The sequence below is a fragment of the Perca flavescens genome, chromosome 5 (assembly GCF_004354835.1).
Source record: "Perca flavescens isolate YP-PL-M2 chromosome 5, PFLA_1.0, whole genome shotgun sequence".
NCBI lineage: Eukaryota > Metazoa > Chordata > Actinopteri > Perciformes > Percidae > Perca > Perca flavescens.
In genome coordinates, this window is record NC_041335.1 from 21,756,769 (window position 1) to 21,772,301 (window position 15,533).

At 43.4% G+C, this 15,533-nt stretch overlaps 3 protein-coding genes across 3 annotated transcripts in view; 2 read left to right on the forward strand and 1 right to left on the reverse strand.

The window, feature by feature from the left end:
• ndufaf2 (NADH:ubiquinone oxidoreductase complex assembly factor 2) overlaps positions 1 to 2,664 on the forward strand; it is a 13,837-nt gene extending 11,173 nt beyond the window's left edge. Inside the window, exon 4 of the mRNA XM_028578753.1 lies at positions 1,841 to 2,664. Within this exon, the coding sequence (XP_028434554.1) occupies positions 1,841 to 2,083 (243 nt within the window). The 3' untranslated portion in view covers positions 2,084 to 2,664. The remainder of the gene's footprint in view (positions 1 to 1,840) is intronic.
• A 1,276-nt stretch (positions 2,665 to 3,940) lies between these two features.
• Positions 3,941 to 9,388, reverse strand: smim15 (small integral membrane protein 15). Its single transcript, XM_028578754.1, has 2 exons — positions 9,236 to 9,388; positions 3,941 to 4,620 (listed from the first exon to the last, which is right to left on the reverse strand). Exon 2 carries the CDS (start codon positions 4,587 to 4,589, stop codon positions 4,365 to 4,367), a length of 225 nt encoding a protein of 74 aa, XP_028434555.1. The 5' UTR covers positions 4,590 to 4,620; positions 9,236 to 9,388; the 3' UTR covers positions 3,941 to 4,364.
• A 1,873-nt stretch (positions 9,389 to 11,261) lies between these two features.
• LOC114555950 (zinc finger SWIM domain-containing protein 6) overlaps positions 11,262 to 15,533 on the forward strand; it is a 48,946-nt gene continuing 44,674 nt past the window's right edge. The window contains exon 1 of the mRNA XM_028578732.1: positions 11,262 to 11,961. Coding sequence (XP_028434533.1) covers positions 11,529 to 11,961 — 433 coding nt within the window. The 5' untranslated portion in view covers positions 11,262 to 11,528. The remainder of the gene's footprint in view (positions 11,962 to 15,533) is intronic.

The window sequence follows — 15,533 nt, forward strand, 5'->3', positions numbered from 1 at the left end:
TATAGGAAATCCCTTGGAAGGCCAGTACCCAGGCACTCTTTCTATCTCTCAGTCCTCTCTCCCTGCCAGTGGCCAATGCCATCCCCTGCCTCTATTGCCAGAACATTCTCTTCCAATTTTCTGCCTTGCGTCTGCCCAATAGCTGCCATCGACAGCTGGACAGTGTTGATGTGGCCAAGGCTTCACTCCCAGCACATTACCCTACCCCTTGTCACACTCCCTCTCTTCCCGGTCCAAGCCGACATAAATTGATTGGATAAATCCTGTCATTAACAGGCTGGAAAAGCAGCTCAGTATGTTTGTCTCCCTCCCCACGGCTCTCCCCTCTCTTTTCCAGTCCTTCAGTTCTGCCAACACACAACAGCATTATGCCCAGTCCTCCCTTCCTTTTTGGCTTCTCATGCTAGGGAGAGGCTAACATCACCGGACACTAGCTGTGGCTCAAGTGGGTAACTCTTCCACTGGTGGACTATGTTCACATTATAATTGTTTCCATAAGCTGGAATGGTTGTTTATATTCTGAATGCCTCCTGTCATGTTGGTTTACCAATCCGTTCCAAGCACTACATTTTTAACCAGGGTTTATTGGCCCAATATAGGTTAACTGAACACGCTTGTTCTTTTTCTAGTAAATGCCCTACTTCATACTGAACAGACACACACATTTGTTCCTGGAAGCTGCCCAGTGCAACTCCATGTCTCTTCTACTGTTGAAATAGTGAGAAGTTCACTTTTTGGGCCTTTCTCTAAGACAAACAGAGGTAGTTGATTATCACTGGTTCAGTTTTGCAAGACAGTTTGGAGGTTCCGTAAAGTAATCTTGTTGTCACACTCGATTGTCTCAAATCTTCAGGAAACTGCCACCTTAACATTTCCAACACCACAGACCTTGGTAGATCGTGTCTGGTTGGGGTGGGCGATATGATGATACATTTGAGTGTCAAGTGTCAGAGATTTTGCCATTCCGTTTATACTATGGTATCTGTCCCTTTTTAATTGATCTTATTAGCCATAGTGGGCAGTGTTGTAAAATAATATGCATGTCCTCAATAGAGGATTTTCAGCATTTTATATAAGGTGTCACAGACTACAACGTTTAATATCAGGTTATCTGCAAGAATACAGAAACAAGCCTAAAAATGTATTAAAAAGTCTAAAATTTGGTTTACCAGGGTCTTGAATATTGTTTCTTGCCTGAAATAGACCGTAACATTATTTATAAAAAATGTTGCACGTGGTAGCGGGCCGTTTGGAGACTTTATAAATTACAAATGGTTTTGTTGGGACAATGGCAGGAGGAGTTTCAGTTAGGGCCATCAAACCTGCAGCCAACACTGCTAGCCCCAGTAGGTAGGAAGCTCATTGATTCATCATGGGGAAGTGTTGATTTCAGCAAAAACTGAATTCATAAATGTTTCAATGGTTAATCCATCCATCAATCTTCTGCTGCTTATCTTGGCCAGGTTGTGTTATTTGACTATATTATGAGGAATGAATATATATATATATATAAAAAACAATAATTCCTCATAATATAGTCAAATAACGCAACCTGGATCCAGATAAGCAGCAGAAGATTGATGTGTGTGTGTGTGTGTGTGTGTATATATATATATATATATATATATATATTTTTTTTTTTTGGGGGGCATTTCAAACTTTTAAAGTAAAGAACAGCTAGATATGAAAGGGGAGAGAGAGGGGGATGACATGCAGGAAATCGTCTCAGGTCGGACTCGAACCTGGACCTTCTGCGTCTAGGTATACACCGCCATACTGTATATGTGCACCTGCTCTACCAACTGAGCTAACACGGCCATGCCACTTGTGTATTTTACAGGAGCTGCTGAAGAATGATTCTTACAGGGAGCACATTAAACTGAAGGCCAAGGAAGTGGAGGAGAAAGAACTGGCCCTACAGGCCAAGGAGTATGAGGAGGGTCTGGTGGCGACTCCCGCAAAGACTGTGGCCAAGGGCCACGCAGCCACGACCAGCTTCGGCAAGCAGGAGATCAGCGAAGACCCCACCAGCACTGCAAACACGTTCCAGCCTGGCTCCTGGATGCCCAATCCCAAGAAATAGACTCAGACATCCACATATACGAAGACCGCTGTACAAAGTAATACAATCCAATAGAAAAGCCCTGCAATGAATACTACCTTCGTGAAACTGATATTCACTTTACGTTAAGACTTTGAAATTTAATTTTAGAAGCACCTTTCAGTATAATGCAATCCAAGTCAACAACACCACAAACTGACTCCAGAAAATTACCAGTTTAATCATCTCCTCTCCATTTCAGAGGAATTATTTCTTTCAAGGCTGTTTTATTGGACTGTATTACATTGTATGAGTTCCTATTTTTCTAGTCCCTTTGTGTAGTCAATATTGTATATAAACAAGACAATAAGCATCGATCATCTTGAAGCTGACTATAAGTGACCGCAATGATTTAATGTAGCTGAAAGGTCTGTGAATAAAGCAAAGCAAAACTAAAATGGCTGTACTTCCAATAGTCAGAGTTAACCAACTACAAATACACTGTATCATGTTGAAGAGATATTGTAAAAAATTGATACATTGTAAATATTTTAATTACACTGATATTGATTCCTTGTCATTATAATGAAACATTAAATGTATAAAATCCAAGCTGATCAGAAGAACAGATCTCAATTATTGAGCTATGACCAAAAATATTGTGCAGTCATTTTAAATATCCCTCAGAGTACCATTTGACATTGTAAAGAGGAAAGTATTAAGGCTGTTTTATGGTTCTGTGGAGGCTCCACGCAGAGCTTTCGCCATAGCCTACGTAAGTGGCCTGAAGTTTGTGTGTGTGTGTGTGTGTGTGTGTGTGTGTGTGTGTGTGTGTGTGTGTGTGTGTGTGTGTGTGTGTGTGTGTGTGTGTGTGTGTGTGTGTGTGTGTGAGAGAAAGAGAACGAGGGAGAAAGTAAGAGAGTGACAGCGATTAGCTTTAGAGCGTAGTGTCGGAGTCATAGTGAGAGAAACAAAGTGTCTCCTCTGTGCTTTCTGACCACAGTGGGAAATCTGTAGCAGGAAAAGTTAACCCTCTCCTTGATTTCACGTTTATGAGAAGGACAACCAGGAAATGAGTTGGGGGGAAATGCAACTCTGCCGAGAGACGTGCGTCGCCGCGACGTGTAGTTACATATTTAGAGGTGCACTTCAGGCTACAGCGTAGACGCAGAGGGGTGTGCGGGGGGGTATGCTGTCAATTCGACGCAGACGCATAAAACAGCCTTTACTTGTTAAGGAAGCACTTGGAAAAGCATGTTTAATCCTGTGGCAATATGTAGATAAGATCGATTATCTGCTGCTTGTAAACCCCAAGTCACAATAATAAATTAATGTTACAGTACATTGATCCCCAGTAAGAAGTTCTTTCACTTCAGGTCAGAGAGCATGTTGGCCACAGAGTTAATGAAGAAAGTTCAGCAGGGCTATAAAAAAAGAAATGCAGCAATGACCTGCGATCCTGCAGTTAAAAAACAACCCTGGTTCACTCTGTTCTAACGTACATTGGGCAGCCAGTCGGTCTTTTACAGCTGTTACATATTTTTTCAGTTTGACCTTCCTACGCTGCGAGGGATATTCAGTGCCTTGGAAAGTCTTCTGACTTTTTTGGAAGCTTCTTTGTCTTCATACTGTATTTTTCTTTTTAACTAAACAGGAGTGGGACCTTGCAGATGCAGGAGTACTTATTTGAAATTCACTTTGCACAGGTATGTTCATGCAACTTGTAAAGACAACTCGCTGCTCCACATTTGTGGAGATTAGTTCTGTCGATCAGTACATGGAAGACTAACTATGCACGCTGGTTCAGTGTTCCAATGCAATAAAACATGAGGGGATGAATACTAAGCACCTGTGATATTTTATGCAGTCCAATGTTAAATCCACAAAGAGGAAATAAGATTCTTATCAACCATGAAAACTTTATTGATTAGAAAGTAGTATCTGGGATATTTTGGAAAAAGTTCCAGTATGCTCATTACATCATCAATTCAGCAGAACATGGACGCTAACAAAGGAATGCAAGGTGTTGCAACAGCTGTACAATATTATCAGCGGATGTCTGTATAAAAACCATCATACAGATGACCACTGTGCTCTTGCTGACCAAAGTCCCATTGGGACGAGCCTCCTTCGGGCAGTACTGTCCGTCTCTGCACTGTTAGACCTGTGGGGCCAGTCTCCTATCCCGGATACGAGGCGTAGTGGCCCTGTGCTGACAGTAGGGCTGGAACAACGAAGGGCACTATGTCATTATTTGGAATAAGGAGGGCTGTGAGCGTGATGGTTGCTCCTCCTTTTTTATGCCCCCATTCTACCCACAGGCTCAGTCTTTCTTGGTCCTCTTGGCCTTGGCTATGTTTTCTTGACGTTTCTGCTTTTTCTTCTGTTCCCGGTCACGTGCCTCAATCATCTTGGCCAGTTTCCAGGACAGCAGTGCACTGGCAATGAAGAGAGGTGTGAGAGCCAGTATGACAGTGGTGAGGAAACCATAGGGGTCTTTGGCAGCCCACTCCACCACATACTCTGCCCATGCCCGAACGTCAATCATCCTGGTCAGCAACAATGAGGCTTAATGAAACCTGAGAAATGGTACCAGGAGAGAAAGCAGTGAATAGCCAGGGCATATATATGTAGAAAAAATAACTATAACAATAACCAAAGGACCTTCAACCAATAACGATTGGTTGATATTGGGAGTGGGTGTTATGGATACAATCTACTTTCACATACAGTGAGAAACCGTTTACAGAAAGAAAAAAAAAAGATTTGAGATGAAACAGTTAATCAAGAGAACATTTATCGTGAACAATTCTGATAATCAACTCATTTATTGAGGGAAAATACCAAGTATTTGCTGGTTCAAGCTTCTCATGTAAGGCTTCCGGCTTCTTTTCTCTATTTTATATCATTGTAAATGTATATAAGTAGGTTTTGGATAGCTGGTTGCACAAAAAAAGTAAGTTGATAAAGTAACATTGGGTTATCCAAAATTGTGCTTAGTCCGAGCCTTAAACCAGATATACACTGCCTTTCTGGCTAATCAGCAAATTACATACTTGACGAGTTAAGGTACTTTCTAAAATTGCTATAAAACTCTAAAAATCCCATATTTTGGGGCTTCCTGGTGGATTATGGTTAAGGCACACAGTGTTTCCCATACATAGGTTCTACATGGGCACACTGCCCAGGTAGATAACATCTGAATTACATTTATTCCCAATCAACAATGTATTTTTTTTGCAGCGCGCAAAGACCAGTGGCATCCAGCCCCTCCCCCTCGTGAAGTCGCGCTCCGCGTGCATGACCGCGTCAACGCTTCAATTCAGGCTCAGAGGCTATTGTTAGCAGTAACTTGCTACTGGTGGTCTTGTCGTGGGATTAACTGCATTAACAAATCGTTGAAATAACGCGGCCAGACCGCAGTGAAAGCTCTCTGAACGTAATTTATCAGAGTTCAGTTGTTAGCCCTGTCCGCGGCAGTCTCCTCCACTCCATACCTTATCTTATAATTGAGCTAACTGGAGCTAACAGAGCTAATCGTTCCTAACTGAGCCTTCAGTTCTCGTTCTCCGTGCTTGAATCCATTAACTGTATTTATGGACTTGAGCCCGAATAAAACTTGAGATTTTATTAAGTTGGCTGTAAAAGTTTTAAACTACAACTCAAGAGTTGTTTAAAATGACAGAAATCTTCAGATTAGATCTTAACAAATGCAACAAGGACATGTATAGTAGCCTACAAAACTTTAGATTACTTAACGTAGCCCCGGTTCTTTGATAACAGATGGCGCTTTTCCATTACATGGTACCTACTCGTCTCGCCTCTACTCTACTCTACTTTTTTGGTTTTCCATTACGAAAAAAAGTACCTGGTACCTCCTAACAGGTACTTTTTTTAGTACCTCCTCAGTCGAGGTTCCAAGCGAGCTGAGGTGAGCCGAGAAGGTGACGTGAAACCCTGCAGGCTACAGATTGGTTGGAAAGAAGAGTCACTGATCACTGCATTGCTAGCGACAGACGGCATTTTTAAATAGTTTAGCCAGCGGTGTTTTTTTGCTGCCGGAGGCTCCACACAGAGCTTTCTCCGTAGCATACAAGTGGCCTCATGTTTATACTTGTGCGCTGGTGTGTGTGTCGAGTCGCCGTGTGTGTGTGGGGAGCTGGTGAGCGAGGGAGAAGTGAGAGTGCCAGCGATTTGCTCCGCAGCGAGTAGTGACTCTAGAGTCATATAGTGAGAGAAACAAAGTGTCTCCCCTGTTCTTTCTGACCACGGTGGGAAATCTGGAGCAGGAAAAGTTAACTATCTTGTTGATTTCATGTTGTTTATGGAGAAGGAGAACCAGGAAATGAGTCGGGGGAAATGCAACGCTACCAAGCCATGCCCACGGCAGTCGCTATGACGACCAGCCAAGCTGAGACGGTACTACAATCTGCAATGGAAAAGGGACGCACAGTGAGTTGGGTAGAGGCGAGTCGAGTAATGTAATGGAAAAACGCCAAGAGTGAGGTGTTTCACTATGGGAATCGCCTCAGCGTGACCAACTATGGAAGCTCCAATGACACCATGTCTGTCCGTGACAGACAGGTCAAACTGTATTAGGGCCACGCCCCCTCATATTTCAGAACTCTTTTTGGAAAAACACCTGACTTTGTAACTCGTTCAAGTCAATGGGCCATACTTTAACGATCTAAGTGCACTGGCATGAAGCGCCTGGCACAGGTGCATTTAGCGCGTGTCCAAATCCACTTTTGCTAGTTTAACAGCGCAAAAAAAAGGTCCGTGCGCCAGGCGCATGGTTCAAAAGGCTTGTACTTAGTGTCTTCATTAATTCATAGGTGTGTTTTGGGCGTAACATGCAATAAACCAATCAGAGTGTCATCTCCCATTCCCTTTAAAAGCCAGGCGTTTGTACCTTGGCACATTGCTATTATGATGGTGGATTTGCACTGTAATATTTATTATTTTTAATCTTTTGCATGTTTGTGTGTGTGTGTGTGTGTGTGTAACAAGCATAGTGTGCACGCGCTGTGCACGAGTCTAGGCACATTTTACTAATGCGCTGTTAAAATAACATTGAAATGCTGCGTTATTGACTTTAGACCAGGTTTTTTGTTGGTCAATGGCGCAATCACTTTGCGATGCCTCAAGATAGCAATATGCCAAGAATTCACCTCACCAAACCTCCCTGTAAGACCAGCACACCCATGGGCGCACAGATGGGCGCAGGTGCATTTGCTATTTAAATGACGTGGGCGCTGGACGGGGGAATTTATTTATTGATTTTTTATTCTATTTCAGGTTTATTTGTCAGGGACAATACACACTAATAATACATAAAAGTTAAATGTGCCAGAATTAGCCTAAGAGGCTAACATCCGCTGTCCCTGGACTGGTTGTAAGAGGTCACCCTAAAATGAGATAAAAACGATTAAGCTATCAATAATGTATACAGATTTGGCCCTATACAATAAAAGCTGATTATACTAATGCTAAAAGACAATAACATAAAAACAAGAACAGTTGGGTGAGATCAACACTGTCCGACCAGATAACAAACAGGGCTTAATAACAAAGACATACATGGTGGACATGCACAAAAACCACAATGCTGGGTTGATAACAAGCAACATACTGTTTCCCTAACTATATATAGTGAAAGAGACACACAGGCAGAGCACAAAAAACCCAGACAGAGCAGAAGAGACAAGATGGCAGCAATTTGAGTTCCTAAACTAATGTTGACAGTGCTGACTACTTGTTAGCCACTTCTTTAAGTTAAAGGACAATTCCGGCGCAAAATGAACCTATGGGTTCATAACACGATTACAGAGTCGACCGTTCTCTGGGAAATGTTTTCATGCTGAGTGAATGTGTCTCTAGCTTGATACAAGCTACCGCAAACCGCTGATTAATTATAAAGCTATTCGTTGGGGCATGGGTAAAGTAAAAGAAATTGCTATTTCTTTACCACTAACAAGGCTAAAATATAGCACCACACTTCAACGGTAGCATAATGAGGGTCCCTTCATGTAAACCGAAGCATTGAGAACTTTGTAAGTGTACAGACAGTTTATTAAAAAGATAGATTATGTGAACGCTACTGTCTTTATAAGCTATCTTTTACAGCTGTTACATATTTTTTCTGTTTGACCTTCCTGTACTGCAGGGATACTCACTGCCTTTGAAATTATTCTGACTTGTTTGGGTGTTCCTTTGTCTTCGTATACTGCATTTTTCTTTTTAACCGACTAAACAGGAGGGGGACCTTGCAGATTCGTATTTATCCTAAATTCCACTTCTCACCGGTATGTTCATGCAATGTATGCAACTTCTAAAGACAACTGGCTGCTCCACATTTGTAGAGATGTTTTCTCTTCATGTCTTTTCTGTCGATCAGTACATGGGAGTCTATTTATGCACTCTGGTTCAGTGTTACAATACAATAAAACATCAGGGGACGAATACTTTTTTGTGTACTGAATTAAAAGCACTTGATATTTTTTTTATTTTTTACATCAGAATCAGATGGATATTTATTGCCAAAGTAAGTTTTCACTTGCATAGAATTTGCCTTGTTGTCTTTAGTGCATACAATAAACATATGAAAACTGAATAAACAATAGAGCAACGTACTGCAACAGTTAACATAAATACAGAATAGAAATATTACAATACAAATATGTAACAGACACTATAACAAATATGTACATTATAACTGTTTTACGCGCGGTTAGGTTTTGTGCAGGGTGTGCAAAATATTAATTATTACAAGTCATCAATATGGCTTAATTAAGCCCTTTAATGTAGGTTACTGCTACTTGTTGAGCGCTCCGACCAAAACAGTTCAGGACTCATAAATCTGCTAATGACCACCGGATGCTAAGTAGCAGCAACCAGAGAGACTGTTAGAAACATTTACTCTGGCTACAGCCTCATACAAACAGGCTAATGTGACAAATTCTCCTTGCCTGCCACTAGGATTCGATCTGGATATGTTGAAGTGGATGAAACATTTACATTTCTACTAACCTTAGCAACGCTAGCTAACTAATAAGGGCCTAACGTTAGCTTTAAGGAGCAAGAGCACTGGCTAAACGGCGCAACAAAAATGCATGTGCACGAAAAAAAAAAAGAATATATGTATTCATATTAGTTAGTGGTGGTATAAACAAACTAAATACAAAATAAACTTACCAATGTGCAGAGATTGTGTTTATATCCACGATAATGAGTTCCAGTTCCTCCCTGTTCCGGGGTGCAAGTATTTCCTTCCCAGGATGGCGCAGGCATGTTCCGCCCTACTCTGCCTTACTCTGCTTCTGATTGGATTACCCTGACATTCTTACCCTAACCTTAACCAATCCCACTCCTCTTGTATATACCTAACCAACCAAACCAACGAAGACAATGAGTACTAGCCAATCAGAGGAAGAGTAGGGCGGATCATGCCTGCCATGCCTTCGCTATCCTAGGAAAAAAAATTGGCCGGGGACGGGAAGTGTGGTGCCCTGCTCACTCGTGATTGGATATGACGCGTTCCTTAAAATATGGGAAATGTAGTCCCTTAGCCGTAGAAACTTAATTTATAAATTGTGAATATACAGGGTAAAAATTACACCCTTGGTTAATGCAGACCTCTGGGTATAATATTGCCTAAATGGTGTAAGTTGTAGGCTACAGAAGAGTAAAGGAACTTTGAGGTGAGCTTACGTTTTTTTTTATTTTGGGTAGCCTACAGAATTAGTTAGTTAGTCAGTTAAATGAAATCAAATGTGTCTTTGTAAGAGAATGAATGTGTTTGATGTATTATAGTTTTAATAATAATAGAGCAGACCTGTGACACTCTTGTCTGTCAGGGTTCCCTACAGAAAGAATGAATAGGCCGTGTGCCATGAGCTGTAAAACAATCCTCTGCTGGACAAATGATTATACAATATTGCATATAGATTAACAATACAAAACTGAATGTGGTCAACAAATTACTGGATTAAGAATCAGAAGACCTCTAGCTGTTGAAACTTCTGGTCATGTGGAACTGCTCTGTCTGAATAATAAAGCAAACAATAAGGCAATAGCTGTGTCAAAAAAGAAGAAGCTAAAAGCTCCACTGGCCCTCTGGGAAAGATGACTAACATAACAAAGATGGACTTGCTGGCTTTGTGAAGTTCCTGTGGGGAAGTATTGAAACCAAATCAGGTTAGGCCACATCTGCTACGTCCATACGGCATGGATCACTTTCAGAGCAGTTCAAAGGCCAGCCTTTTAGACCTATACTCACAGAGGAAGGAGAGGGGCAGCTGGGAACACATGCAGAGGACTAACACATTGCAAACACACTTTCTGGTTTGCCAGCATAGTTTTGGCCAAGTTTTAATCCCCAATCTAGTGGCTTTTTTGTTAGGCTTATAATTATTAGCTTCTGTTACATGTCTCACCAGGGAGAGCCCAGGGGGTGGGCAATGTGGCCGCACCCTAAACCCCTGACGACTATACTCCTACAGAAGTGGGCCCCCTTTTCATGACGCAGCTATGGAACTAGCATTATCAACAGACAGGAAGGAGGACCATATATGACTACACCACAATTTATAATTAACCATCCCCACTGTGGTTTGTCTTAATGATTACAAGTAACCCCACTAACAAGCCAGAACTTGAGGAATTTTCAACATCCTATGATTTTAACTTTTTCTGCAAGTTAGATAGGCTACACCCAACACTTGAGTGAGTAGAGAGCATGACTTCTGTTTAAAATTTAAATGTTCCTATCCAATATCCTGATGACATCGCCAGGTTTATTTAGACCTATATTAATAGCCTATCCTACTGATCTTCAAGTATAGCTGCAGCACAGTATACCAATGTCAAACAGCTGACCAAAATGACTGATTAGTGGCTATAGAGTAGCCTAGCCTAGCCTACAAGCATGTCCGGCTCCATATCTTTCTGTCCCTCCTCCCACGCCCTTACGGACAGCTGAGAGTCCTTTGGACTTAAGCCTCGAAAACAACCATCACGTTGTTATTGAAGAAGCATAGAGCCTGGGGTGGTAGCACAGGCTCCAAAGGAAAAAAGTCAGTTTTCTTGCCCCCTTTTACCCCTGTGGGAAACTGCGAGACCGCCCCTGGATTAAGTCCCCGCCTTTAAACTCAAATAAGAAGGAAACTTCAAAGGCCGTCGGCCGCCGGGGCTCCGCCCTCGCGCTCCTGAACGGCTTCACAAAGGATTTGCCGACGTTCGGGAATTCCGCCTCCAGTTCCTTTTATAGCGCCACTCGTGCGCTGGCAGCGCTCCAGGATCCCGCCCATCCCGGTTACTTTGACAACACAAAGGACTTCACGGAACTCACAGGCGCCGCCTCCCTTTCCAAATAAGGGCAGTCTCTCCATGTACGGAAAACAATCGGTGCGAGATTGCCCTTTTCTCTTCCTTATCCCGTTTATATGATCGGAGAGGAACTGCGCTTCAGGTTGGAAGCGGTGCGATCATGGCCGAGCGAGTCCAGCAGCCCCCAGCCAAGCGGCTCTGCTGCAGGCCCGGCTACAACCCGGCATGCAGGCAGGGGCAGCGGGCTGGAGGAGTCCTGTGTGGCGGCGCAGGGTCCGCTCCGGGAGGGTCGGGGAATGGAAAAACGCACAACCCGGAGTCGTTGCTCGACATCGCGGCACGCAGAGTCGCGGAGAAGTGGCCGTTCCAGAGGGTGGAGGAGCGGTTCGAGAGGATCCCTGAACCCGTCCAGCGGAGGATCGTATACTGGTCATTCCCGAGAAGCGAGAAGGAGATCTGTATGTATTCCTCTTTCAACGCCGGAGGAGAGGAAAGTGGAACTAACGGGGACAATAATGACGAGACCCAGCTGCCTTTCCTACGGGGTGTCACTCTGCTAGAGGGTGGCTGGGTGGACAACGTATTGCAAGTCGGTGAGTGGACTGTAACGTTACAAAAATGCAGGAAAACAGCCTACAATAAAACCAAACATCTAACTCGCACTGTTTGCCTTTTTCTGTGGAACCGTGCCAGACTTTTAAAGGGTTTGTGTTTGCCTTCCATAGCCTTGTGTATTATAAACAATGCAGGGTATTTCCACACCAGTCTACCCTATAGCTGTGTGAGAATAGCCTATTTTCAGATAAGCCCGTAATAGTAGCCCACTTCTCCTTGTTTTTGCCCACTGAGCTGCGCGCATTGAATTGCCCAGAGCCATCCCAATTGGAAGCTTAGCACTTTGTTCCTATTTTTATGTCTTTCCAGCTCTCCGTGCCCCCACCAATGGGTACGCAGACAAAAGCCCCCTATATCTTTTCACCGCTGGCTAAATAGACGATATTTAGAAAGGGTGGGAGGGACGGTGATTTAAAGCCACAGTGCTTCTATTTTGTTTGCCAAACACCTTTGTGAGACAGACTGAAGCTTTTCTGCTGTCTTTCCAATATTCAGTTAAAGCCCAGGCTATATGCAGCTGGTAAAGGCAAAGATGCATTTTTTTTGTCCGCTGTATTATTTGTGGTAAAGCTCGGAGTAAACAGGGGTGCTGTAGGCTCAGCAACCCCCTCCCTGCCTCCCTGCCTGGCTGGCTGGCTGGCTGCCTTTGCCAGAGCCACAATATTTTACTGCAATCGTCAGTGCAATAGACCCAGCTGTCAATCCGACTCCCCACCCTTGGAAACGGTTCAGGATATTAATCCCATTACCCTCCCCAGTTCATCTGAATCTTAATACATTCTGCAAACAAGATTGTATGCATGATCTTCTTCCTCCTCCCTCCCTCTCCCTCTCTATATCTCTCCCTTGCTCCCTCTCCCTTTCACTTCTTGGCTTACTATCCCTCCAAAGAATCTGTGTGGAGATGGCTTCAGCTCTTGTGGGCTCAGAGAATGTGCAGTGCACAATAGTAGCTATGGAGCAGACAGGCAGGCAGCTCTCCCTCCCTCTCTGGCCTGTTTACCAGATTCCCCAGCATTAGACTCATTTATGTGCTCACTCTTTTGGGGCTTTAGGAAGCTAAACACCCAGCACGGGGTAAAATAGTGTAAGGCGTCAGTGAGGAGATTTGTGTGTGTGTGTGTGTGTGTGTGTGTGTGTGTGTGTGTGTGTGTGTGTGTGTGTGTGTGTGTGTGTGTGTGTGTGTGTGTGTGTGTGTGTGTGTGTGTGTGTGTGTGTGTGCTTTGGAAAATAGTGACAAAGAGAGAGAGAGAGAGAGAGAAGATTATGTGTGGGGGTTTTATAAACACAGAGGGGGATTGTGCATGCGTCTGTGTGTGCATGTGTGTGTCTTCGTCTGCACGGGCTGTCAGTCTCATCCTGCATGCTCACAGAGAGTGGAGGATGACAGGCGAGTACACAGCAGGATGAGGGCATGTTATGCTGATTGCAATTTTCGCCCCAGAATTTTTATTTTTTTGGCTGGGGAAAATAAAGCCAAGGAAGAGAAAATGATAAATAAAAGATGCAATCTACTCCAGGGGACAGACAGCCACTGGAGGACGAGGGCTTAAAAGCAGGGCAGCATGGGAGGGGGCTGTCAGCCACATCACACACCACATGTATTGGCCCATCAAACACAGTGGGCCTGGCCTGGAAAAAAAATAGTTCAGGGTGGATGTGAGGGTGCATGGCTTTGTGTGGCTTCTAGTGTGTGTGCTGTCAGTAGGATGGGATTCAGTGTTGATGATGAAAGTAGAGACAGTAGAGCAATAGAATAGATGCGGAGGTTATTGGGTATGGGGGGAAAGCTAATATACTTGAATGGATCTGCTGTCGCTGTATTCCTTTCCTCCCCCTCTCATCTTCTCCACCTCCCTCTCTCCCAAGTGAGCAGCTATAAAACTCTCCATATTTACTCCCCTAAGGCCAACTACCAGCCCCCAGTCTCCTGTGATTATTTATCTTTTTCTCAAAGACATTAATCACACGTTTTCCCTTTTTTCCTCCATCTCTTTCCATATACATATCAGTGCTGCAGAGGGAATGGTAGGGGGATGGCGTTTACGGGGAAGTGCAATAGATCGGGTGATATCAAGAAAAAGAGGGGAAGCCTAGAGGGGAAAAAGTGGGTGGAAAAATGCAAAAGAGGAAAGAGGCATTGAAATGGTGATTGCAAAAGAAGGGGATGTCTGAAAGTAAAGAATGAAGCGCAGAGAATGGGAGAGAGCGAGATGGATGGGTTGTTCTTTCTCCTATGCGAGCTCATCTGTTCCAATGCCAGCCTTCGAGATGAATATTCATATATGAATGCAAGTGTTATCTAGCAGTCCACTGCTTCTCCTGATATAGCAGTTTTATAACAACCCACCTTCCGCCCTCTTGCACTTTTTCTAATGTTGAATCAGTGATGAATTTGTCAGCCGCTGAACAGGTAGTGGAACCCCTACCTAACCTCAACCTGTATGAAAAGGTTGTGTGTGTAATAATACATTAAAAAACTGCAGATAAATATAATAAAATGTGCATGTTTCTTCAGAGAACAGTACCATAACAACCGTTCTCTGTCATGAAAATGACATTGTCATGAGCTGATCACAGAAATATCAGTAAATCATGTGCCAAGTTAAAATTTTCCTTTAGCATGTCAATCAGAACGTGTTGTGCCTTAACTGGGCATCATTTACTGGTATAGAAACCCTCCAGAGCTGCCTGTTCTGATCACAGCATCTGTTCTCCGGCCCCCTTGTGTAATTTAGACTCAGCAGCTCATCATGCTGAAAGGAAGGCTAGTATTATGGTGCCCCGTCCTCTAATTATAGAATTGTAATCCTATGGCTCTAACATGGCATGACAAAGCATGTTTGCACTTCATTACTCTCCTTCCTGTTTTAGTCCTCCAGTCTGGGTCAAGTTCATCCTCTCATCTCTCATTCATATATGACATGTCCTATCCTGCTCCTCCCCCCTTTGACCCCTCATCACTGTATTTCTAACTCCCACCCCTTCTGTCTGCCTTCAGGGCTTTGTTCCAGGAGGTAAATAAACCATAACCCCCCCCCACACACACACACACACACACACACACACACACACACACACACACACACACACACACACACACACACACACACACACAACACCACCACCACCTCACTCTTACTATCCTCTTACCGTAAGCCTCATGTCCCTATGGAGTGACATTCTGATGCCTGGCATATGTTGCTCTCTGCAATGTCATTAGTGTAGGCTACATGCTACAGCCTATTTATCCAGCTCTCCTTGTTAGGCTAATTTTTTCACATGAAGCTGCATGTCATTTTATCATGCTGCTGCCCCAAATCTGAGTGATGAGGGTTTTTTGAGGCAGTTTTAAATTCAACTAGAATAAAAGCAGATATGCATATCCTGTAGCCTATTTTGGTGTATTTTGCATGGTTGTGTTGTTGGGCTAGATATCCCAAAATGATTTGCCTTTTCCCTGCTTAAAATATCAATGATTGTTCATTAGTGCTGGGTGGTATGGCCAAAAATTTGTATCACGGTATTTTTAAGATTCTGGCGGTTTCAC